This window comes from Portunus trituberculatus, chromosome 33, assembly GCF_017591435.1.
Source record: "Portunus trituberculatus isolate SZX2019 chromosome 33, ASM1759143v1, whole genome shotgun sequence".
Taxonomy (NCBI): domain Eukaryota; kingdom Metazoa; phylum Arthropoda; class Malacostraca; order Decapoda; family Portunidae; genus Portunus; species Portunus trituberculatus.
The window spans coordinates 8811702-8838381 of NC_059287.1; the positions used below are offsets into that span (position 1 = coordinate 8811702).

Below are 26680 nucleotides of genomic sequence, written 5' to 3' on the forward strand. Positions count from 1 at the left end.
ATAAAACGAAAGGAAGCTATCAAAAAGAAAAGACTAGAAGAAAAAGAAAAAACAACATACTCACAGGTGACAAAAACAAACACAATAACAAACAACCAATACAATGGCATATCACAAATCAACAAGGATGAACACTTAAAAATATACTCATGCATGGTTCATGCACACCTCATGAATGTAATAGAACCTGGGAGCTTCGAAAAAGAACTTAATGCTACCCTTAAAGAAAACAACCTACCTGCAATAAAGATCCCCAAAATACCAAACTCATCCAAACTACTAGCAACCTTAGCCCAAACAGAACAAAATGACAGAAACCAAGAAACAGAAATGGAGAAAGGGGAGTCACCAAATAAATATCAACAATTGCAGCAACAACAACAACAACAACAAGACAATGTGGGAAACGAAGGAAGACAGCTCAACAGCGAGAACATTCAGCTCCAGTTTTACACAAAAGAAAGTAATGGATGGCCTGAAAATTTAACAATCACAGAACTAATCGAAGGAGTAGAAGAGGGAGAATACAAATTCACTTATAATGAAGACACTTTAGAACCAGAAGAAATCATAATCCTGCTGAAAAGAGGCAAAATACACTTAGAAAACTGTTTTATGACTGTTGATGATAGCGCATTTAGGAAGATAAGAAGCGGGCAAGGAAAGGATAGAACACCGCCAATCAGACAAACCCAACGTAGTAAAACAAACCTAAAGTAAATTTACAACTACAACTTAAACAACACAAAAAACATGGCCCTCAATAACATTAAAATTATTCATCATAACGTACTACAGTGGACTAACAGAAGGATTTCATTATCTAACACGTACAGAACGCTAGACCCACACGTTATTCTAATAAACAGTCACTGCTTAACAGACGAAACAAACATGAAAATAGCTGGCTATCACCTACATAAAAGAACTCCTGAACAACCAGTCAGATGGAACCGCAATAGCAATTAAGAGGAACATTGAATACAAACTCATAGATGACTTCATATCAGACCTGCTTGCAATAGAAATAACTACCTCTACAGGCAAAATACTAATAGCAACTTTATACCAACCACCAGCCAGAAATTACATCCCCATACCTGACTTTACAAAACTATTCAGACGCAATTGCCCTGTATATATGATCGCTGACCTTAATGCCAATCACCCCACCTTAGGCTACAACCATACGAACATCAAAGGAAGACAAATTAACACACTCATACAAAACAGACTTATTCAACTCATAGGCCCTGACTTCCCAACATTTTATACGCAAAGACGAGGAACGACCCCGGACATAATTTTAACAAACTACCATACTTATCACAACACCTATATTTCCCCTGGACCACTCACCACCAGCGACCACATACCAATAATACTAACAATATCAATAACACCTATACTCATACCAGTAAACCCAAGACCAAATTACAGGAAAGCCAACTGGGAAAATTTTAAAGCAAGGGTTACGGAAACGCTGCATAACAATAACCTAAACATGGCGACTCTTGAAACAATAGACTATGCAGTAGAGAACTGGCATCAAGCAATAGACAGGGCAATGCATGAAGCAATACCAATAACAAAATATAAAAGTCTCCCTCACCAAAACATAGTGACACCACCAAACTATTAATAACACTTTTCTCTAGTCTTCAGACATACAGCAAAACATATGGTTGGAACATTCAAAGCTACAGATATTACCGCAACCTACAGTCAGTTCTTCAAGAATCCTTAATCACCGAGAATAATGAGCACTGGTCTATGCTGTTACATGACTTAGCCAACATATATAAAGACCCAGCAAGTTTTTGGAAGAAAATAAAACAGATTACCAATAACACTAACACAGAACCTCACTACCTAAAAACAAAGATAATAGAAAAGTCTATACAAACAAGGAAAAGAGGAAGTACATAGGAATATTGGGAAGATATCTTTAAGGAAGAGGAAGAACAACAAAATGATGATACAGAAATAATATATGAGTATATGCAAAACAACCTATACAGATCAATACCATACAACAATGCAGACATCACTAGACTAGGAACAGGCATACTTGACGAAACTATTACAGAGGAAGAAGTAAAAAACATTATTAAAAACCTGAAGAATACAAGCCCTGGAGAAAGCGGAATAAATAAAACATTACTAAACCAACTCCCAGAAATATCAATCAATAGACTAACCCACATATATAACAGTTCACTATCAGCAGGCTACTTCCCCGACAAGTGGAAACACGCCATAATAAGGCTAATACCAAGACAGGGAAAACATCATACCAACCGCAAAACTTTAGACCAATATCCCTACTTGAAGTACCAGGTAAAATACTTGAACGAATTATAAACAACAGACTGAAATCATTTCTCGAATTTAACAACAAATACAATGTCAACCAATTTGGATTTCGAACAGGCAGAGGAACCACACAGGCACTAGCAATAATCACTGAAAAAATTGCACAGAACAAAGCGGATAAAGGCCAATGTCAAGTTATTATGAGGGATGTAACAAAAGCATTTGACCAAGTATGGCATTTAGGATTAAAATATAAAATGCAACACCTGCAATTCCCAACATCAATAGAAAAATTCTTAAGTGACTTCCTCTCAGACAGAACAGCATCCATTAAAGTTAAGAATCACACTGGCCTACCTTTCGACCTTAACTGTGGCGTTCCCCAAGGGAGCGTCCTCTCACCTACCCTTTACACAATATACATAAACGACATAGAAAACTCAAACCGATACTTAAACATACTATATGCTGACGACATCACCCAAATCATTGGTTATCCAGGGAAATCTAAGAACATGATAAACAGACAAACAGAAAGAGCAATATCGTTAATAAACAACTTTGAAGACAAATGGAAAATAAAAACAAACCTAAACAAATTTACACCTTTACATATTGGCATAAGAAGAGCAATTCCACTACAAATAAATGATAACGAAATAGAATTTAAAACTACCGGAAAATGTTTAGGTTTAACACTAACTACTACAGGATATTTTAAACACATAGATGAGCGATGTAATTCTGCAAATACAGCCTTAAGTAAACTATATAAACTACAAAACCTGCCAGAAAAAATAAAAACCCATCTAGTTAAAGCACTAATTCTACCAATACTAGACTACCCTCCTATTCCCATACACACATTGAGTAAAAACCAAATCAGAAGACTACAAAAAATACAAAATAAGGCTCTTAGATTCGCAACAAATCAACGGTTCCCATACACGATGACAACAAAACAAATTCACACACACACCAACACTATACCATTAAATATACGTTTACATAACAGAGCAAAAGATATATGGGACAGAATTGAAAATCTTGACATCCCTATATATAGGGAACTACTAGAACAACACAATAACATACGAAGTTTTCATCGTGACTTCCAAAGCAGCCTACAAGTCCGTAACAATATTCCAATACCTATATACTGAAAACAAAGGCGCTACATGACCATAAACAAATACAAATCAAACATAGGGAATCTGAAAAGGGAAAAATTACACTCACTTACCTGCACTGTTACTGTTAACTTACCTGATACAAAACACTTACCGAATTACTTACCCTAATATTCACAATACCCAAATAACTTTAAGTTGACTGTACATCGAAACATACCTCACTCACGCCATCTGGAAGAGAATGAGAACTATGTTACACCAAAACACTACACTACAAACACATGCATACGCTTCACACTGGTAACGCGGCTGAGCTCCTCTCTCCTCGCTCCGCGCCCTGAGTCGGCTGTGAGCCGGTGGAGAGTCTACGTGCCGGCTCTGCCTTGTAGTTCACCGCCGAGGGGTATCGGCCACTGGTAGGGCTTGCTGGCCCCCAGCTAGCGGAGTGAGGGAGGGGGTTGCATCTCATCCTGAGTCGTTGACATCCAGGGACCACACCTGGTGGGGGGTGAAGAGTTGTGAGATGTCAACGAGGGAGTAGAGGTGGAGTCTCTGCTTGACTAACCTACGGTGCAACAGGGAGACTTAACCAGGCCAGAGCCATTACATGAAGCCAACATACAGTACATATACACACTCTTTAAACACATTCCAAAATACACTACTTAAGTTAAGTTAATATTATAAACTCCAGGTTCCTGCTAAACACAGGAATAAGTTTATAAAGTAAGGAAATATACTTACCTTAAGTAACCAACAAATTAATAATGAAGTACAGTAAATTAATGGCAGTCTCGTACATAGGGAATTAGTTGTGTTATGTCCTCGGACATCTCGCTGGTAGGTTAGCTGCGGTTCTGCCAAAAAAAAAAAAAAAAAAAAAAAATCTCCTAAGCAGGGTAATGATGCTTAGCAACACAATACATAACTAATAACACGAAGAGAATACAGTATATATGAAATTTATAAAACATAAATTAAAAATAGCAAGGTGGTCTGCCCACCATCTTTAATCTTCTACTGTCTTTCAATAATTTCTAACTTTACTCTTATACTTTATAACACTTCCTTCACCCTCTTTTCTATCAAAATTCGTATTCGTATTCGTTGCACTCACTTCTCTCCTGAAGATGGTCTGATCAAGACCGAAAGACGTCTAGAGAAAATGGACTTTGGCACACTACTCTACCAACTAAAACCGGACGAACGCACCCTTGTGCGAAAAACACAAAATACGCTGTACAAAAAGAATAATGCAGACCTCGCTGTTGACTTCAATAGTACATGCATTCAAAATGGTCTACTCCCGAAATATACTCTTTGTCACAAGACCAACAGCAAGCGAGTTACCCCGGCGGAGAGGTTACAATTCCTCAAAGAAGAACTAGAGAAGAAACGAAATCTTCAGAAGTCACTCACTCACTCGCTGGCACAGCTACGCAGCCAATGGCTTGAAGCAAGCGTACCGGACAATTTACGCTCTACCATCAACACTGCTCTTGAGAGGCTTGCAGAGCACCATCTCGCGGAAGGCAAGCTCAGAAAAGGACGTAAAATCGCATCCCTGTACGGCGGACCAATCGACATTCCAAAGAAAATCCTCAGTTCATCAACCTCAGTAAAGCAGCGCTTACAGAAAAACAACAAGAGTTCCTGAACCTCGGTCTAAACTGCCACGTCATGGGGCAACGCAAAACTCTCACGAAGCGTATCGAACTCGAAATACTACTGGATGATATCCAACGATTAGAAAAGGAGAAGAAAATCAAGACATCTCCCGACCTGCAAGCTGAGATCACCCGTGAGGCGAAAGTTACAAGAGGACACACACGAAGCCACCTGCTGACTCCAGAATTAAAAAGTGCCGCCCAGGAACTCAAGAATAACGATCAAATCACCATACGAAGAGCAGACAAGTCCTCAATTTTCGTAATACTCGATAGAGAGGAATATATGAACAAGATGTCTTCCATCCTGGCTGATCCTGCAAAATTCAAGAACATAACAAGAAACCCAACTCAAGCCATAAAACCAAGCTCAATCGTTTAATACGGCACAACAACAGCACCTGCGACACGAAACTCCCCCTTATCGAAGGTGACCACAAGCTCGGTTACGCATATGGCAACGTCAAGATCCACAAACGCAGCAACCCACTACGACCAATCATCAGCCAAACGCCAGCCGTCACGTACAAACTAGCGAACAGGCTAATGAACTCCTCACACCCTTCGTACCAGCTTCATTCAGCCTCAAATCAACTTTTGAGTTTCTCGCCCCTCCAGCATCATGGCATCGATGGATGTTGAATCACTTTTTACCAACGTCCCAATAGACGATACCATAGAAATCATCTGCAAGGAAGTTTACCACACAGACGGCAAGAAACTCACCATCCCTGAAGAAACTCTACGGACATTGCTACGCACCTGCACCAAGGAAGCTGCCTTTTACGGACCAGATGGCAAGATGTATGTACAATGCGACGGCGTCGCCATGGGGTCTCCTTTCGGTGTCCTCTTTGCCAATTTTACATGGGGGCCGTCGAGGAAAAGGTTTTCGCGGAAAACCCGGACATAAAACCAACAGTCTACGCAAGATACATCGATGACATCTTCATCAACGCCAACACTGAAGAGGAAGTACTGCACCTGATCGAGAATTTCAAGAAACACTCCTGCCTCAACTACACACACGAATTAGAAGAAGAAAACAAGCTCCCCTTCCTCGACGTCATGGTGCACCGTTCAAGCTCCTGCTTCTCCACGTCAGTCTACGTTAAATCTACGAATCTCGGCTTCTGCCTAAACGGAAAAAGTGACTGCCCAGAAAAATATAGACACAGCGTCATCAATGCCTTTGTCAGGAGGGCTCTCACGCACTCATCCTCATGGAATGCAGTCCACGCTGAATTAAAAAGAATCTCCCAGCTTCTCTGCAACAACGGCTATCCGCAGCAAGAAATAGACGAAGTCATACGTCGCCGCATGGACAACTACATCCGCGAGAATCCGCCCGAGCAACAAACATCGTGCATCACTCTCTACTACAAGAACACGATGTCTTCAGCATACAAAGAAGACGAGAAAGCCGTAAAGAAGATCATCCACAACAACGTCTCGCCCATCAACACAGACACTAAACTCCAAGTCATCATTTACTACAAGACCAGAAAAACCGCAAGCCTCATCATGAAGAATAGCTGTCTTCCTCCGACAAACTCCCTGCAAGAAGTGAACGTCGTGTACCAACACACATGCACTGTTGGTGACTGCAGTCACCTAAACTCGAGGTACATTGGCTTCACATCTACAACCCTATCAAAGAGAATTACAGCACACCTACAAGACGGCGCTATAAGACGACACTACATGAATGAACACGGCATCATCCTGAAGCGACATCACATGGAAAGCAACACCACCATCCTAGTTAAAGAAAACGACATAAGAAGACTCAAGATGACGGAAGCAGTACATATCTACTCAGAAAACCTACCATCAACATACAACAGCAGCCAGAATCATCGTTACCATCCCAGCGACAGCCACACGGAGCTGTAGCCGGCTGCTCATTGGCCGCTTCAGACGAAACTCGATCCGCGCTCTGACTGGCTACTTGACGCGACTACCTGCTTCCGCCGCCCATATAAGCCCGCATCCTCACTAGTTGCACTCACTTCTCTCCTGAAGATGGTCTGATCAAGACCGAAAGACGTCTAGAGAAAATGGACTTTGGCACACTACTCTACCAACTAAAACCGGACGAACGCACCCTTGTGCGAAAAACACAAAATACGCTGTACAAAAGAATAATGCAGACCTCGCTGTTGACTTCAATAGTACATGCATATATATATATATATATATATATATATATATATATATATATATATATATATATATATATATATATATATATATATATATATATATATATATATATATATATATATATATATATATATATATATATATATATATATATATATATATATATATATATATATATATATATATATATATATATATATATATATATATATATATATATATATATATATATATATATATATATATATATATATATATATATATATATATATATATATATATATATATATATATATATATATATATATATATATATATATATATATATATATATATATATATATATATATATATATATATATATATATATATATATATATATATATATATATATATATATATATATATATATATATATATATATATATATATATATATATATATATATATATATATATATATATATATATATATATATATATATATATATATATATATATATATATATATATATATATATATATATATATATATATATATATATATATATATATATATATATATATATATATATATATATATATATATATATATATATATATATATATATATATATATATATATATATATATATATATATATATATATATATATATATATATATATATATATATATATATATATATATATATATATATATATATATATATATATATATATATATATATATATATATATATATATATATATATATATATATATATATATATATATATATATATATATATATATATATATATATATATATATATATATATATATATATATATATATATATATATATATATATATATATATATATATATATATATATATATATATATATATATATATATATATATATATATATATATATATATATATATATATATATATATATATATATATATATATATATATATATATATATATATATATATATATATATATATATATATATATATATATATATATATATATATATATATATATATATATATATATATATATATATATATATATATATATATATATATATATATATATATATATATATATATATATATATATATATATATATATATATATATATATATATATATATATATATATATATATATATATATATATATATATATATATATATATATATATATATATATATATATATATATATATATATATATATATATATATATATATATATATATATATATATATATATATATATATATATATATATATATATATATATATATATATATATATATATATATATATATATATATATATATATATATATATATATATATATATATATATATATATATATATATATATATATATATATATATATATATATATATATATATATATATATATATATATATATATATATATATATATATATATATATATATATATATATATATATATATATATATATATATATATATATATATATATATATATATATATATATATATATATATATATATATATATATATATATATATATATATATATATATATATATATATATATATATATATATATTTTTTTATTCTTTTTCATGGAATAAGATAAAGAGAAGAAAAGATAACCATAGTAAAACTGAATTGTACTGACCTGTAGGGCTAGGCCTATGATCCATGCAACGTTGCCATATCTTTCATTACTTCAAGGAAAACGGAATAACTGTTCTTTATTTATTTTAATGCATGACTTCGCTAAAAAATATAAAAGTGATGGACAAGACATGAAGATGCCATAGGTAAATTAAATATAGTTAAGGTGCTGGTTATAAAAGTGAAAATGAGGCTGATAATTTACCAAATATTTACTATTATGTCCTATCAAGATACCCAGTGTAATATAATGAGTGGGGAAAAGAAACGCTGATAAGGTTGTGATGCTGTGTGGTGTATATCTTGTTTGCACTGGGACAAATCCTCTTCACTGTGCCTTCAGATATACCAGCTGCATCTGCTGTCCTCTTCCTCGCTTGATTTATTGGTAAAAGTGGTCTTTGCAAGCTTTATTTATTAATTTTGTAGACAAACTTCTTGGTTTGGCTGTACAACACACAGACGAGGAAGTGTCAGTGTATCCTTCCATAGTGGCGCCCAAATGAGAAGTGAGTCGATTTGCATGTGCGTGGTGACCTGACTCCTCCCCCTTCCCCCTGGGGAAATCCCGCCTCAGGTCGACTGGCAACATCGCCTGTCCTGACATGCCACATCGTCATACATATTCATGAAATACCTTCATTTGATTTGGTATATAACACATTTGTATCACCTGCTGTTTAATGAAATAGGCAGAATATTCTCAGAATACCGTTTGTTGATAATACTGTGATTAAAGAACTGTGAGTAGTATAGGCTGAATGTTTTGGTTGGAAATCTGGCAGAATGGCAAACGACACCTTACGGGTCAGTACACTTTAGTTTTACTATATTAATATACATGTGTGTGTATTTACCTACTTGTTTTCTACAGGGTTTGAGAGGGGCTCAGTGTTTTGTGTCCATGTCTCCATTTATACATTTTTTCTTTAAAGTTATGCACACATAGTGTGCTGTAACAACTTCACTCAATGCATTCCACTTTCCCACCATTCTATGTGGAAAACTGTATTTTCCAATATCCTTCACTCACTGCTTCATTCTAATCTTTACATGTCTTCTTGTCCTTCCAGCTTCTTTTGTCACCAGCACCAGGACTTCCTTGTCTATCTTTTCAATGCCATTTACTGTTTTATACATTGTTATTAGGTCTCCTTTTTCTCTTCTATCTCCTCAAGGTTGGCAGTCCCATTTCCTTCATCCTTTCTTCATATGTGTGTATGTTAATGTTTTCATTATTTTTCTTCCAGTTAAGAAATTTGGAAAAGGAGAGAGAGAATCTGCAAAATAAACTAGATGAAATGGAGGAAAGTGTTTCTGAGAGAATGGAGGTAAGAGAGAGAAGCTGAATAAAAATGTACCATATAAGTAAATTATAAATAAGCAAAAATGAAAATGGAATTTGTCTACATTTGATCTTTTCTTTTCCTTCCTTCCTCCTCTCCCTTTTTCTTTCATTTTTTCCCCACCTTCCCTCCATCACCCCATCTTTTTTTTCCATCAATCCATTCACCGCAAATTGTTTTTTCCAGATGAGAAAGAAGATGAACAGTCTAGAGGAAGCAAATGATATCTTAAATGTGAAGATCTCTCTCATGAAAGCAAAAATGAAACATTTGAGAAGTGTTGGCACTGCAAGTGAGAGGCAGGGAGATGGCGGGGAGGAATGTCAGGGAGAAGTGGACAAGATATCAGAATGCCTTGGAAAGAGAGTAAGGGAAGAAGAGAATACTTGTATTAATTTTAGAAAGAAATGGAAAATAGATGCAAGAAAGGAGGAGAAGGAAGAAAATGAGAGTGAAAGTAAGGAAGAGAATGAATACCCAAGCAAGAGTAAGGAAGAGAGTAAGAGCATCAGGGAAAGAAGAGGAGAACCAATCACAGATTCACAAAACACTCAAGTTATTCCAGCAACAATTGATTTGACCTCACAGCGACCCACAGATGCAAACCGAGGTCATGTTGGGGTCAAGATGAGTTGCAGAGTGACCCGCATTATGTCCAGGTCACAGGGGTCCCAGCAGCAGCACCTTGAATCAGCAAAGGTCACAACAAGGAAGGAGAGGAAGCAAGAAAATGTGAATGCAGTGAAGGAAAGAGGATTGGAAGGACTGTCCAGTAAGGTGAAGGAAGGTTAGTTATAGTAATGGTGGTGTTCATTTTTATTGTGATAATAGTAATAGTAGTAGTAGTAGCAAGCAAGAACAGTAGTAGTAGTAGTAGCAATAAGAACAGTAGTAGTAATAGTAGGGCTAATAGTAACAAGTAAGAACAGTTTTGTAATTGCAATAAGAGTAGTAGTAGTAGTACAGCAAAAGTCCAATAATCTGTCAAGCAGCATGACTAGAAATGTGTCAGATTATTGGCTTCGTTGGATTATCAGGATGTACCCATGAAAACAACACCATCACAATACCTCCATATAAGTTCAAACAGTTTGCAGTTTCACACATCCAATGATTTTCTCAGGTTGCTTATGTTTCTCTGGTGAGACATGTAGTAAATTGATTGATGTTCTACATCATTTTCTTTGCTGATGGGTGGTTTTCAAGTTATAATTCTTTTCAACTTATGCATACCTTTCTTCCCCAATGACCATGGGGAACCTGTGGGAAATTGGGGTTTTTGGGTGAGGGAGCATTAAATTGAGTAACTTTCATTGCAGAAGAGGTCGGGAATCGATAGAATCACATAAAAATCTTTGAAAACACAATTTATACCTTGGGCAGCAGTGGCAGCAGCTGCCACAAGCATTGTTGTTATTGTTGAGCAGCATTACCAACAATTCCCTACATTGATTTGTTTTATATGACAAGTTTCTTTTTACCTTTATATATTTTTGTGTGTTATAAGTTAAGGTTAACATAACATAACATAACATAAATAATAGGATAACAAAGGGCCACCAGGGCCCATCTAGGTTATCCTGTTTCAGTCGCACAGCGACCTCGTCATCAGTATTTAAAGATAACTTACAAGTACACAATACATTATATACTAATTCTAAATATTTGGCCTATTAACAGGGCTAAGTCCTACAGCGAAATCCTCTACAATCTGTGATCCCCATACATGGGGATCATGTCTTGTTTAACTATAATAAATTTCTTATAAAAACTATCATGCAGCGCTATACATAATTATAAATCTAAGAAATTTAAGTGCTTATCTAATCTGTTTTTAAACATTGTCAAACTAGTGCTATTTACAACCCTCTCTGGCAATGCATTCCAGAAATCTACCACCCTATGACTAAAGAAATATTTTCTTATATCTAACCTGCAGCCTTGCTTTCTAATCTTCCTGCCATGATTTCTAGTCCTATTTCCCTCCTCTAAGGTAAAGAAAGATCTCACATCTATGTAGTTTGTATCTGAGAACATTTTAAATAACTCTATCATATCCCTCTTATACATCTCCTCTCAAATGAAAACATGTTTAATTCCTTTAATCTATCTCTATACTCCAGGCGCTTTAATGCTGGTATCATCCTAGTTGCTCTTCTCTGAACTGCTTCTAACATGTTGATATCCTGCCTATAATGGGGTGACCAGGCCTGTATGCAATACTCTAAATGGGGCCTAACATAGGAATTATATAAGCTACGCACCACTTCCTTACTTTTATAACTAACATTTCTATTTATAAAACCCAGGATCCTATTTGCCCTATTTCTTGCTTCTAAACATTGCTTTGAAAATTTCATAGTCCTGTCTATCACTACTCCTAAATCCTTTCCTTCCTCTACTGCCTCTAGCCAACATCCCTCCATCTCATAGTTAAAGTTTGTGTTGTCTTTACCTAAATGCATAACCTGACACTTTTAGAATTAAACTCCATCTGCCACCTGTCTGCCCATGCTATCAGCCTGTCCAGGTCTCGTTGTATTCTGTAATTGTCCTTTTCACCCTGTACTGCACATGCTATCTTAGTATCATCTGCAAACTTTGATACTTTGCTACTAATTCCTATATCTAAATCGTTAATGTACACCAAGAAAAGAAGAGGTCCTAGCACTGATCCTTGGGGTACCCACTAACCACTTCCTTCCACTCAGACATTGCCCCATTTAATACTACTCTCTGTTTCCTATCAGAAAGCCATTCACTAATCCAATCAACTAACCTACCCCTATCCCATGTAGTCTCAATTTGTACACTAGCCTCCTATGCGGTACCTTATCAAACGCCTTGCTAAAATCTAGATATATAACATCTATGCTATTTCCATCATCTAACTCCTTGGTAATATATTCTAAGATATCGAGCAAATTTGTAAGACAGGACCTCCCTGATCTAAAGCCATGTTGGGTATCTCTAATTAATCTATTCTCATTTAAATGCTCCCAAATACTACCCTTAATGATTTTCTCTAGTATCTTACATACTATACTAGTTAAACTGATCGGTCTATAATTATTTGCATCATCCTTCCTACCTTTTTTAAATATTGGAGTAACATTAGCTAACTTCCAGTCCTGAGGTATCTCAGCAAACCTAAGTGATCTTTCAAAGATTAACTTAAGTGCTTCAGAAATACTGTCTACACCCTCCCTAAGTACTCTGGCATGTAGCTCATCAGGACCACTAGCTTTCCTATCGTCTAGTTCAAGAATAAATTTCCTAATAATTCCCGGTTTTATATCAATATTTTCTAAAGCTCTTAAACTACTCGTCGCACTGTTTGTAACAGGATTTCCTATTCTTTCCCTAGTAAATAATTTAGAAAATTATTCATTCAATAATTCTACTATGTCTTCATTTTGATCCACTACTACACCATATTTTCTGAGTTAGGTTGGGTTGCAAGTTGTTACATGTCATTGAAGCTGAAATTTAACCATAGCTTTTACACAGACATTACAATTGCATCCACATATCTAAATGTTGAGAAAAGCCTCTAACCTTTATAAACATTGCTTAACCCATTCAGTACACATTTTGCATCATTGGGGCATTTGTAACATATCTGATGACACATATTGTGACATAGTTGTTTTCTGCTAAGATGGTGTGTTTTCTGTCCCAGATGCTGTATGAGATCTCTCAGAATGTAGGTCATATGTGATATGATGGCATACTTGACTTTCATCATTTTTACAAAGATGTATGACTCTGATGTGCCATGCTGAAAATAATATATATTTTTTTTTCATTGGTACCAATAGATTAGTTTACATAATAAACTTTTCTATTCTTTGTCCTTTTCAGAAAATGGTCTTGAGAAGACACTATAATTTTTTTCTCTAAAATTTGCGTGGGTTTATTTATTTATTTTTTTTATTATATGTACCTGTTATGAAAAATCACTTTCCATCATCATTATTTCTGTAGTGAGAGAGAGAGAGAGAGAGAGAGAGAGAGAGAGAGAGAGAGAGCTGCCTCTTAGTCAGATATTTCCCCACCCCCACCCAGCAATGTTATGGCACCAAGAGCTGATTTCTGTTGCCCAGAGTGAAGAGGTTAATAGAGTTCAGTCGATTTCCATCACAAATAGATTTAACCTTCAGTGCTTACTCCCTTATATATGCCTTTATGGGTGACAAAAACTTATGCATATTGCAAAAATGCATATTGTGAACTAAAGAATCGACAAAAAAATATATATGGTCAGAACGCCATGAACGCGTGGAGGGGCGGTGACAAGGTTGCTATCAGGTTGATCTGAGGTTGCTGGGAACACCACCTCTCCAGGTGGTGTTATTGTCTTATATAATGCATTTATGTTCACAAAACAACATTTCTATTAGCTTTTTACGAACCTTGCCCCAAAGAAAGGATTGTTTTGTAATGCATAAAGTGAAATCTTACATGGAATACCAAAAAATAAAGCAGAGATGAGATGAGCCACAGACGAAGCGGGAGACTCGCCGTCACTCGGCCGCTTCTTCTTGTGACCCTTTTGCTTGCGTGTTACTTTCATCATGAAGCTTATGTTCTAACTCCTCTATTGCCTGCTATAATGGGTGTATCTTAGTATTCATATACGCTTATGCCACGAGGATAACCTCGACTCCGTGGCACTGAGTGATAGTGAATTACTAATGAAATACCGTGGTATTTCATTGATAATTCACTATCACTCAGTTCCACGTAGTCGAGGTTATCCTCGTGGCATGAGCGTATATGAATACTAAGATATGATATCCATTATAGCAGGCAATAGAGGAGTGGAAACAAATATCATGGTGAAAGACAACACGCAGGCTAAAAGGGTCACATGAAGAAGCGGCCGAGTCGCCGCGAATCTCCCGTTTCGTCTGTGGCTCATCTCATCTCTGCTTTAATTTTTGGTATTCCATGTAAGATTTCGCTTTATGGATTACAAAACAATCCTTTCTTGGGGGTAAGGTTTGTAAAAAGCAAATAGAAATGTTGTTTTGTGAACATAAATGCGAGAATGAGATAATTTGTACGTAGCTTCTCTAACTTCCAATAACTCATATGACATCAGAAAAGTAGTGGTACACCGGTGGCCCAATGTGCTACCAAACGTATATATAATTTTTTTTTTTTACCCATGTGGTATGTTGGGGACCAGCCCAGAACGCATTCCCCCCTATTTCCATTATTTCCTATGGGAAAATTACGTCTGCTTAACGAATTTTTGCTCTACGAACAGCTTTGACACCCCCTATCCTGTTCGTTAAGCGGAGTGTTAGTGTATGTATATATATATATATATATATATATATATATATATATATATATATATATATATATATATATATATATATAGAGAGAGAGAGAGTATTGGAGGGTCTGTGCACAAGGCGGGTCTGTGTGTTATGACCCGTGTTAAGTCTCATAACACATAGACCGAGAGTGGAAATGATGAGGGAAAGTTCATATATATATGTATATATATATATATATATATATATATATATATATATATATATATATATATATATATATGAGAGAGAGAGAGAGTATTGGAGGGTCTGTGCACAAGGCGGGTCTGTGTGTTATGTCCCGTGTTAAGTCCCATAACACATAAACCAAGAGTGGAAATGATGAGGGAAAGTTCAATTTTTTCCACCAGTACCTTTCCAGTGTTGTGTGCGTGCCAGAGAGAACTAGGTAGTGTGTTTTCAACCATAAGTGAGGTACATTGTGGTCCGCTAATGGTTTCAATAGTACAGGGGATCCTCGTGATTCGACTATTCGCAGTTCAAATTATCGCCAATTCAAACTCACTTAATTAATATCTAATCCTCAAGATTCAACCGACTGACTTGCCAATTCAACATTCATATATCGCACGCCACCCACCCAGTCAAAATATGCTGCCATCCCAAATTCGCTGCAAACCCGCCAGGCAGAAGTGTAAACCGATGCTACCCTGTGTCGTCGCTAAGGCGGCATCACACTGGTACTTTTCCGTCAGCTTTTTCTGTCAACTATCTGAAGACTGTCAACTTTTGTCAACGCTCGTTGTCACATACAAGCTCACTTCCATCTTTGTCGTCTTTGTTAGCTGTAAACAAACATGGCGGCCCCTTCACTCCCAGCAAATCGTTGCTATTTTTTACCATTAATGATCTCTATGAGAAACTCTTCAAACAGCTTTGTCCACTGATAAAGAACAGAGCTGCTCATCTTGGCCAGTTGTTCCTTGGAAGTTCTACATTGGAACGTCACAGTTCCAGACAAATGTAAACAAACAATTGAACTACTTTTCACTGTTAGACTACGACAAAAAATATTTATATACAAATATATTTACATCTACTTTTCTAAGTTCTTTAGGTTTGAGATTATAGCATCATTCCAATTAACAAGAAAATTTATTTTATTATAAAAGTGTTAATTAGAAACCATAGATCTTAATTTGACTAAAAATTGACGCTAGAGGAAAACGTGTGTTTTGTCTGACTAAAGACGACGAAAAGCCACCTCCAGCCCAGCCCTAATAAGCACAATTTCCTGCCTTTCAAAGATAAGGTAACAGAAGGGAACAAGATGGACAAAAGACCACAAAGGAACAGAACAGAGAAGAAAGGTCTGGATCGATTGGAGAGTCGCCATGCGTAAAGATGGAGCTTCTCCGGAGAACCGTGGAAGAGGGGACAGTGAGGTTGTCGAAGGAGAGACTGCCACATGGGAAGAACCCAGGGACTGTCCACGAGCAGGTCCAGCAACAGGTGAAACCAATCTGCCTGTGGCCAAAGAGGAGTAACTATTGTCATATGTGAACCCTCTCCAGAAAGGCGTACAGATCTGGACTGTCCCACAGAAAAGAGAATGCATCCTGTCGCCAGGTTCCCTGATCCGGAAGAGGAGTTACATACAGGGGCAGATGATGAGTCAGTGCCTTGGCAAACATCTACCAGAGGAGACCCCCACACCTTGAAAACTTTTCTGCAAATTTTGGGATGTAGGTTCCACTCTGACCCAACATACTCCCAACTGAGAACATCCGCAATCACATTGCTGTGTCCTGGAACGAAAGCAGGGCACAGAGAGATGGAATGGCTCTCGCACCACTGGAGAACCATCCCTGCTAAGGCTGACAGAGGTTCGGAACGAGTGCCCCCAGACTTCCTGAGATAGGCGACCACTGTCAAGTTATCGGACATCACAGACACCAGAGACCCGGACAAGGTCTGCTGAAAACTCTGGAGAGCCTGAAAGTGCTAAAAGCTCCAGATGATTGATGTTGAGCCCCTGCTCCTTCACAGTCCAGACTCCCGAAGCCAGAGAATCTTTCAGGTGAACTCCCCACCCGAGCTGTGAAACATCCAAGAATAGGATCTGTTCCGGGGGCGCCACCACGAACGCCTTTCAAAAGTTAATCCGGAACCAACCACCAAGCGAGGTCATGCAAACATCGACAATTTGGAGCCACCTGCCACCAATCTGGGTCGGAAGCAACCCGCCAATACCTCTTTAGGCACCACTGCAGAGCCCATATCCGCAGGATCCCACCTGGCACTAACCATCCTAGAGATGCAAGATGTTCCAGCAAAGACCTGCAGAGGGACACTGGTGGAGCCTTGGCTAGCAGAACTTGTTGGGCAACTGCCTGAAAACGGCTGACCCGATCTGGTGACAGGAAGACTCGGGGCTCTGACGGTGTCGAGAACCTTACCCAAAAAACTGCTTCCTCTGGCTGGGAGACAGAACGGATTTGGGCCAGTTGACCTGAATCCCCACCCGAGAATACAGAAGCAGAAGAGACAGGGCATTGTCAAGGCATGAAGCCCAATCGTCCAGATAGTGACATGAGGGTATGCCGAGGTGATGGGCCCAAGCTGACATGAGAGCTATCACCTTGGTAAAGACCTGAGGAGCCGTGGCAAGGCCAAAACACAGAATCTGAAACTGCTAAACTCTGCCCTGCCAGATGAACCGCATGTACTTGTGTGACCAAGGATGGACAGGAACCTGACAGAGTGTCCCGCAGATCCAAGGACACCATCCACTTGCCCTCGGCCATTGACTCTAGCACTGAGGAAACTGTTTCCATGCATAAGTGGGTCACCACCAGGAAACAGTTTAAGTTTAAAAGGTCACAAATCAGCCTCCAGCCCCCTGTGGTCTTGGGCACAAGGAATGGAATGAGAATAGATCCCGGCCTGAGGGTCTACCACCAATTTTATAGCTCCCTCTACCGGCATCTCAGAAACCACTGCCTCCAGAGCCAAATGATGGTCCGAGCCCTTTCTGTACACCGGAAACTCCACAGGCGTGCTCAAGAGGGGAGGATCCTTGAGGAAGGGGAGAACGTAACCATACTGAAGGGTCTTGATCACCCACTCGCAGGCCCTGATGTTCTCCCACTCTTGCCAGCGCCGCTGCAGACAAGCCCCAACTTGCAGTGGTACCTCCGCAGCGTCAATAGCGAGATCCCCGACAGCCACTAGAGTGGCCAGAGAAGAATCCTGGATAGCGAAAGGAACCACTCGCCTTGGGAGCAGGAGGGGGCGGAACTGAAGGAGGCGCTACCAGCGCAAGGTGTCGGGAACCAACAGCACGACCAGTCTTAGTCCTGACGCCCTGAGCTGTGGAGGCTAGGCCATGAGTTATCTGGGATATGAGGGACCATTGCAAGGACTCAAGCCCTCTCTGCTCTACTGCCGCCAGATTCTGACCATCAAAAAGGTGGAAGCCAATAGGGGAAGACATCAATTGCCGTCTCTCCTGGTTACTGTAGGTATTAGGGAGGTTTCTCACCACTGCCTGCCTGCATAACATCATCCTCAAACGGAGCATTTCACAGGGCTGCATAACAAATAAATTTGCCCTGGCAAGAGCTCCCAGGCAGTCCAAGCCCCTCTGGGGGCAGCACTGGAAAGACCAGCAAGGGCCCCTAGAACCTGATTTGTCCAGGAAGTGATATCAACCATACTACTCTAATTGAGTAGCCATACTCCAGGGAAGACTCACAGACAGATCTTTACTCTCCACCAAGTGAAACAGCTCATCATTGAGAGGAGGAGCCCCACAGGACAGGAAGGTCATGTGTATCAAACTTATTAAGCTTCTATTTGAGAGCTATTGCAGGACTTGAAAACAGAGATGTATGGGTGGACACTGTATACCTGGATTTGAAAAAAGTTTTTGAAGTTCCTCAAGGAAGACTATTTTGGAAACTAGAGAACATAGGAGGACTGTAAGGAACTTTGCTAGAATGGACAAGAAATTATTTTGAAGGATAGGGAGGTCAGAACTGTGATCATAGATACATACTCGTCTTGTGTAAAGTAACAAGCGGAGTGCCACAAGGGTCAGTGTTAGCTCCCATTATGTTTCAGACTTATGTAAACAATATTCACATTGCGGTTAACAGTTATATTAAATTATTTGCTGATAATGCAAAGCTGCTAAAAGTTATCAAATCCAAAGAGGACTGTCTGCTGTTACAGGAAGATATAAACAAGATCTCTGAATGGAGTAGGAAGTGAAAAGTGGAGTTTAATGCCAAGAAATGTCACATAATGGAACTAGGAAAGTGGAAAAGAAGACCTGTATGGAATTATTTGATGGGAGAGGAACAAATAATGAAGACTAAAGAGAAAAAAGATCTGGGAGTGATCATACAGGAAAAAACTGAGCCCCAAAAAACACATAAGCAAGATATTTGAATTTTGTATAAAATGTTGACTAATATAAGAGTGTCATTTCAATACATGGCCAAAGATATTATGAAAAAAATCATCACTAGCATCACAAGTCCAAGGTTGGAATGTGCAGCAGTGGTGTGGTCTCCAAGCTCTAAAAAGGATATAAGAAAATTGGAAAGGAAACAGAAGATTGCTACAAAGATGGTTCCAGAATTAAAGGACCTAACATATGAAGAACGATTGAAGGAATTGGGACTACCAACCTTACAAGATAGAAGAGAACGTGGGTACCTGATATCAATGTACGTACAAGATAGTCATTGGCATTGAAAATTAGACAAGGAAGACCTGGTGCTGTTGACAAAAGATAGAAGGACAAGAGGACATATAAAGAAAATCAGGATGAGGCAGTATGTGAGGGATATTGGAAATACAGCTTTCCACACAGAAAAGTGGAATGCATTGAATAACGAAGTTGTTACAGCACATAGTGTGCATAACTTTAAGAAAAAATTAGATAAATGGAGAAATGGTGACAGGGCAATGTGATCCCCACTCGAACTCTGTACAATACAACTTGGTAAATACACACACACACACGCCGTCATGGCGGATTGTAAACACACTGAAGTTTGTGGCGCAATGTTATCTACCCCAGAATTGGAGCCTGGAAGACTTCTGACCAGCCTAGTTGTATATTTTGGGAGGGGAGATATCACTACAGGTGTCCCGTCTCTAAAAGGGAAGGGAAAACAGTGAAACGAGTGGAAAATGGCAATGGGAGTGAGGAAGGGGTCCGGGGATGGTGGTAGGGATATAGTGACTGCGAGGAGAGAAGTTTATGAGACACCACAAGGTTTAAGAGATATTGGGTCAAATGAAACAGGAGCCTTCTCAGGTTTTAGAGAGAGGGATGAAAGAAGGTATAATATGAAGGTGGCAACAATAGAAAAGGATGTACTCTTTATAAGGGAAGTGATGGCTAACTTATCTGAGAGGATGAAGAATGTGGAGAGGGAAAACGCTGACTTAAAGGATAAACTCAAGTGTTTTGAGTGTGTGAAATTGGATAATGTCGAAATGAAATAAAAAAAAAAATGGATTGTCTCAAACAAGAAAATTAATCTCTGTAGTTAAAGTGCAACAATTATGAGGACATCATTCAGGAAATGAACCAGAAGGTGCAAGACAACAACAAAAAAAGTGAAAAAAGAATTACAGGAAAAATTAAAGGATGACGTAGCTCCTCTAACTTCCAATGACTCATATGACATCATAAAAGTAGTGGTAAACCGGTAGCCCAATATGCTGCCAAACGTATATATGTTTTTTTTTTTTTACACATGTGGTATGTTTGGGATCAGCCCAGAACGCATCCCTCCTATTTCCATTATTTCCTATGGGAAAATTACATCCGCTTAACGAATTTTCGCTCTACGAACAGCTTTGACATCCCTTATCCTGTTCGTTAAGCGGAGTATTTCTGTAATCCAAAGGGCAGCAAGGTGCCGCTGGCGGTAATCCAAGGGCGGCAAGAAATGCCGCTAGTGGTATAGGGCAAGATGCAGAAAGTGTCGTGGGAGGGTGCAGGTAATCTGTCAAGTGGCCACACGCCTGAGCGCATTTTCTCCTTATCCTCAACCTCAACCCTGCGAACACTCCGGGGGAAGGGAGGCAAGGCGTTTTAGCTGAGGGAGCCAGACATGAATAGGATGAATTTACACCATAGGCATCTGGCTCAGGAAAATAGCACCCATTGATGATGCCGGTGCTTAAGCCACTCTGACCACTTATAGCTACACTCCTGGTCACCAATGTAAAGATGTAGGGTGATCTCGACTAATAGTGTGTGGTCTACTGAGACAACTTGGTTTTGGATGTGATGATTGATATGAAGGATATGAAGAGTATTCATGTATGATGTGTGTACTTGTGAATCGTAAGTGTAGTAGGTACTGAAATATAAGAAGGAGCTTGAATATGTGGTGTACGAGTGAATGTTTGTAGTTCTAATATGTTAGAGAAATAGTATGTGAAAAGAAAGGAAACAAATTGTAATAGTATGTCTGTAAAATAGAGTGAGAATGTAAGTTACACATACATAGAAAATGGAATGAATGATTCACTACACATATACTAACTGAGAAAGATGGACATAAGAGAGACACAAGAAATCACTCTTTGAATGATTCAAGGTAGCAAGAAACAAAGCCAGAAGAGTAAACACATTCTGAACTGAGTGTGAAGATCAGCATCACCTATATATTACGTGTTTTGCTGAAAACCACAGTTCTTAAATTTCAATTAAACAATACTTTCTTTTCATTATAAGGAAAGCAATGTGTACATAACTATATTCAAGATTATTATTTAATTGTGGAGTCACATTATTTTGGCAATTATTGAAAGGATTTCAGTATCATATGCATTTTCAAGAAATTTCAGAGATTTATATCTTTAAAGAAAGTAAATTTTAGTATAGGATTAAAAGATTCTATAGTATATAAATGTGTGGTATTATTCAAAGGAGATACAGCAATCATACCAATTTTCAAATTCATAAAAGTTTAATTATATTGCATTTTTTTGTTTATATTTTACATCAATACATATGGTTTTCAATTGCATAATTCCAGTTGTGTATGGCATATGGTATTTTTTTTCTTTACCATTTCTTACTTTTACTTATGAAAAAGAAACTTGATATTAAGTCCTGGAGCCTCAACATGTTGCACTAAAAATGAATTAAATTATTTGTAATTGTGTTTACTTTTCCACTTATTAATATCCCTTGCTAATGTATGAAAGCCAAAAACATGACCAATTTATGTATACAAAAAAAGTGGCTTTAAATCTATACTCATCTTTGCACCACTACCAATAATGAAATGCAGTTCGTGGTTTACATGTAGACCAAGACACTGGTAACATTAATTTTTGCATTGAATACATTTTTTTTTACCACACTTTAAAAAAAATTGGAATTATTGGTGTTCAAATTAATGGACTTTTACTCTCTCTCTCTCTCTCTCTCTCTCTCTCTCTCTCTCTCTCTCTCTCTCTCTCTCTCTCTCTCTCTCTCTCTCTCTCTCCAGGGCTGAACAGTCTTCCTACAGGATCTGATAGTCCTGGGATAATCAGGAGGTCCACAGCTGTTGCTACTATTTCCAGGAGGAAGGTGGGTCTCTCTCTCTCTCTCTCTCTCTCTCTCTCTCTCTCTCTCTCTCTCTCTCTCTCTCTCTCTCTCTCTCTCTCTCATAATCTAATAAAACACAATATTGTTCATTCATTCATTTATTTCCTTCGCTCATTAAAATGAGGTTAATAATATATTTATTTGTAGGTCAGTAATATATTTATTTTATTCATTTGTATACCTATTTAATTCAGGATGTCAGCCTTGGGTAGGTACTATGTATTTTTATATTACGATTACACTCGACCCTCGAAAAAACGGACAAATGCGTGCACTACCCTGTCCGTAGATTGGAAAAGTACGTAAAAAACTGTATAAAATGTACGTAAAATACTGTGTAATCATTAAGAAATCATTCAAGCAGTATTACAAAGCATTAAGTACAACAAATAACCTGAAATAGATGACATGAGCATGGTCAGTTTAATAAATATTAATAAACAATACAGAAAACGAAGTTCTCTCCACCTACCGGACAATAATTTGCTGGAAACGGACAATTGCGCGCATTTTAATCGTCCGTAGATTAAACCGGACTCCATAATTTGTCCGTAGTTAACGAAATCCGTTGATCAGAGGTCAGTTGTTTCGAGGGTCGAGTGTACTTAGGTTTCTTTTTATTTGGGAAGACAGCCTTGATATATGTATGTGCAGTTCATATATATTTATTTTAATATTTACTCGTAAAATACATCCTTGATGTATATATGTATAAGCATATTATTCATTTACTTAATTTACTTATTGTTACTTTATTTGCAGAAATTACTGCCATTAAGAGCCATAGATACCAACAGTCCTTGCAAAATGAGGGAAAATGAGTGTAAGAGATCCCTACGCTCCTCTTCTTCCTCTATCTCCTCTTCCTCCTCTTCAGCTGCTGCTGCCGCCAAATTAAGGACTCGAGCACGCAGACCAAAGTACCAGAAAGATGAGGATTGTAAGACACAGTAACTCTCTCTCTCTCTCTCTCTCTCTCTCTCTCTCTCTCTCTCTCTCTCTCTCTCTCTCTCTCTCTCTCTCTCTCTCTCAAGTTCTAAAAGGATTAATTTTTCTTTCTTTTCTATTTTCAAGGAATTAATGTTTTTCTTTTCTTTTTTTCATTCTTTTTATTTTTCATGTTTAGAGTGAGGAAACAACTTTTTTTCTTTTAACTATTGTATTATTATTGTTGGGATAAGAAACTATTCTATCAACTACTTTTTATTATTTCCTTTACTATTGATACAACTGCTATTATTATTGCTACTGTTATATCATCAGTAAGTTTCGTTTATTATTAGGAAAAGTACAATTAGTTTTAACACACTTTAATTTTTCACCTCAAGGAAATTTGTATTATTATGAAATTCTTCTTGGCATGTCTGTCTGCCATATTCTCTCTCTCTCTCTCTCTCTCTCTCTCTCTCTCTCTCTCTCTCTCTCTCTCTCTCTCTCTCTCTCTCTCTCTCTCTCTCTCTCTCTCTCTCTCTCTCACCATGGTTATCAAGGTTTTTATGATGCTTCTAGTTAACACTATTTTTTGTTTTCCGCTAATGTAGAAAATAAAATCCATTTCATTTATTTATTGATTTGTTTGTCTATTCACCTATTTATTTATTGATTGATTACATTGGAAGGATTAATTTGCAACTGATAGTTTATCACCAACTTGTTTCAGCACTGCCTCATCTATAAGATGAGCTCAGTAGGCTGAGGATGGATATGGTGGGACTCTTTGAAACAAGGAGGCCTGGCAGTAGCGAGACCAGTAACAAGGGTTTTATTTTCTATTGATCTGGCATGAGTAGTGGCCACCATGTAGCCATAGGCGTCTCCAGCACACTGCAGACGTCCATTGTAGAGATTACTCTGGTTGATGAGCGTATAATGCGACTAAGGCTGAAGCACAGTCTAGGCTCCATGTCTGTTGTTGCAGTATTTGCTCCTACCAAGGTGTGTGAAACTGAAGAGAAGGAGACATTCTATGCCAAACTTGATTCTGTACTGGACTAGTTTCCCTGTCATGATGCACTTATTGTCTTGGACGACTTTAATGCCATCACTGGTATTGCAAGAGCCGGCTGCGAGTTATGTGTTGGCTCCCATGGCTCTGGTACCAGGAACAACAACAGCTCCTTCCCTCTGAATCTTGCAAGATCCAGAATGTTGAGAATGCAGGTTCTTGGTATCAGTGACAGTGTCCAATCGGTTTGGAGTGCTTGACACCATTGAGGACCCAGTAGAGCTATGGGATACCTTCAGACATGAGACTCTTGAGGCTGCCAAGGAATGTGTTGGGGAGCGCCCAAGGTCATGGAGTGGCTTTGCCTCGGTAGAGATGCTTGACAGTATTGAGGAAAGTCATGGTGCCAGACTTGCTGGGAACTGTGACCAGTACAGAACTCTCCTGAGGAGAGACAAGGAGAGGTATGTTGGGGGGTCTCGCTGAGGATGTAGTGTGTCATTTAAATGCTTATATCCTCTGACCTGTATATCGAGCCTTGAAGAAACTCCATTCCAAGTCTACATCTCAGGTGAGTGCTATCTGAACAGGAGCTGGCCGCCTCATATTGGATGGAGATGGGCAGATGGCTCGTTGGGCTTAGTACTTTGAACAGCTGTTCACAGTGGATCCTCCAAACTTCAGAATTACACATGCTGGATGCTGATCCATCCATTCATGAAACTGCACCTTCCATTGATGATGTCAAAGAGGCAGTGGCAAAGTTGAGGGGTGGAAAGGCAGCTGGCATCTGTAACATCAGTGCAGAACTGCTCAAAGTGAGGGGTGAGGCCAGAATCCATGGATTGCATGCTGTCTTGACTGCTGTATGGCATTCAGGTACCATTCCCCCTGACTGGGAGAAGGGATTTGTAATCCCTATCTTCTGGAAGGGGAAAGGAAACCATCAGGACTGCAACAACTACTGTGGTAAAACATTGCTCGATGTACCAGCCAAGATGCTTGCCCATTTGCTGTTAATGTATATCCACAATCACCTGCTGAAACACCAGAGAACTGAACAGTCTGGGTAAGTCAACAACTGAACAGATCCTAGTGCTTCGCATACTGGTGGAGCACCAATATGAGTTTCGATAAGGGATGCTTGTTGCCTATGTCGATCTCAAGAAGGCATTTGATTCAGTTTATCGAGAGACACTCTGGGATCTGCATCTCCGTGGGATTCCTGCAAGGATTATTGGTCTATTAATTGGCCTCTACTCAGGGACTGTGAGTGCTGTGAAGTGTGGATGGGGCGTGTCCAGCGTCTTCCCTTGTAAATACGAGAGTGAGGCAGAGATGAGTGTTTGCTCTAGCACTTTTCAACATTTGCATGGACTAGGTACTAGGCAGTAGACCAAAGTCATTGTGGAGCATCTGTTGGCAATACTGAGATTACAGATCTTGTTTTTGCCAATGTAGTAAAATCTGCTGAGTCACTGGAGGTTCTGATAATGGCTATAGAGCAGTGGCTCTTAACCCC

At 38.0% G+C, this 26680-nt stretch overlaps 1 protein-coding gene across 3 annotated transcripts in view; it reads left to right on the top strand.

Annotated features, from left to right (window-relative positions):
• The window catches only part of LOC123512453 (vicilin-like seed storage protein At2g18540), a 49302-nt gene that overhangs the window by 6187 nt on the left and 16435 nt on the right, over positions 1-26680 (top strand). For 2 of the 3 annotated variants that reach the window (XM_045268870.1, XM_045268871.1), the window contains 4 exons: positions 10200-10280; positions 10482-11082; positions 23113-23195; positions 23976-24780. In XM_045268870.1, coding sequence (XP_045124805.1) covers positions 10200-10280; positions 10482-11082; positions 23113-23195; positions 23976-24167 — 957 coding nt within the window. In that variant the 3' untranslated portion in view covers positions 24168-24780. Of the gene's footprint in view, positions 1-10199; positions 10281-10481; positions 11083-23112; positions 23196-23975; positions 24781-26680 lie in introns of those variants that run through there. The other variant, XM_045268872.1, reaches the window with a different exon arrangement.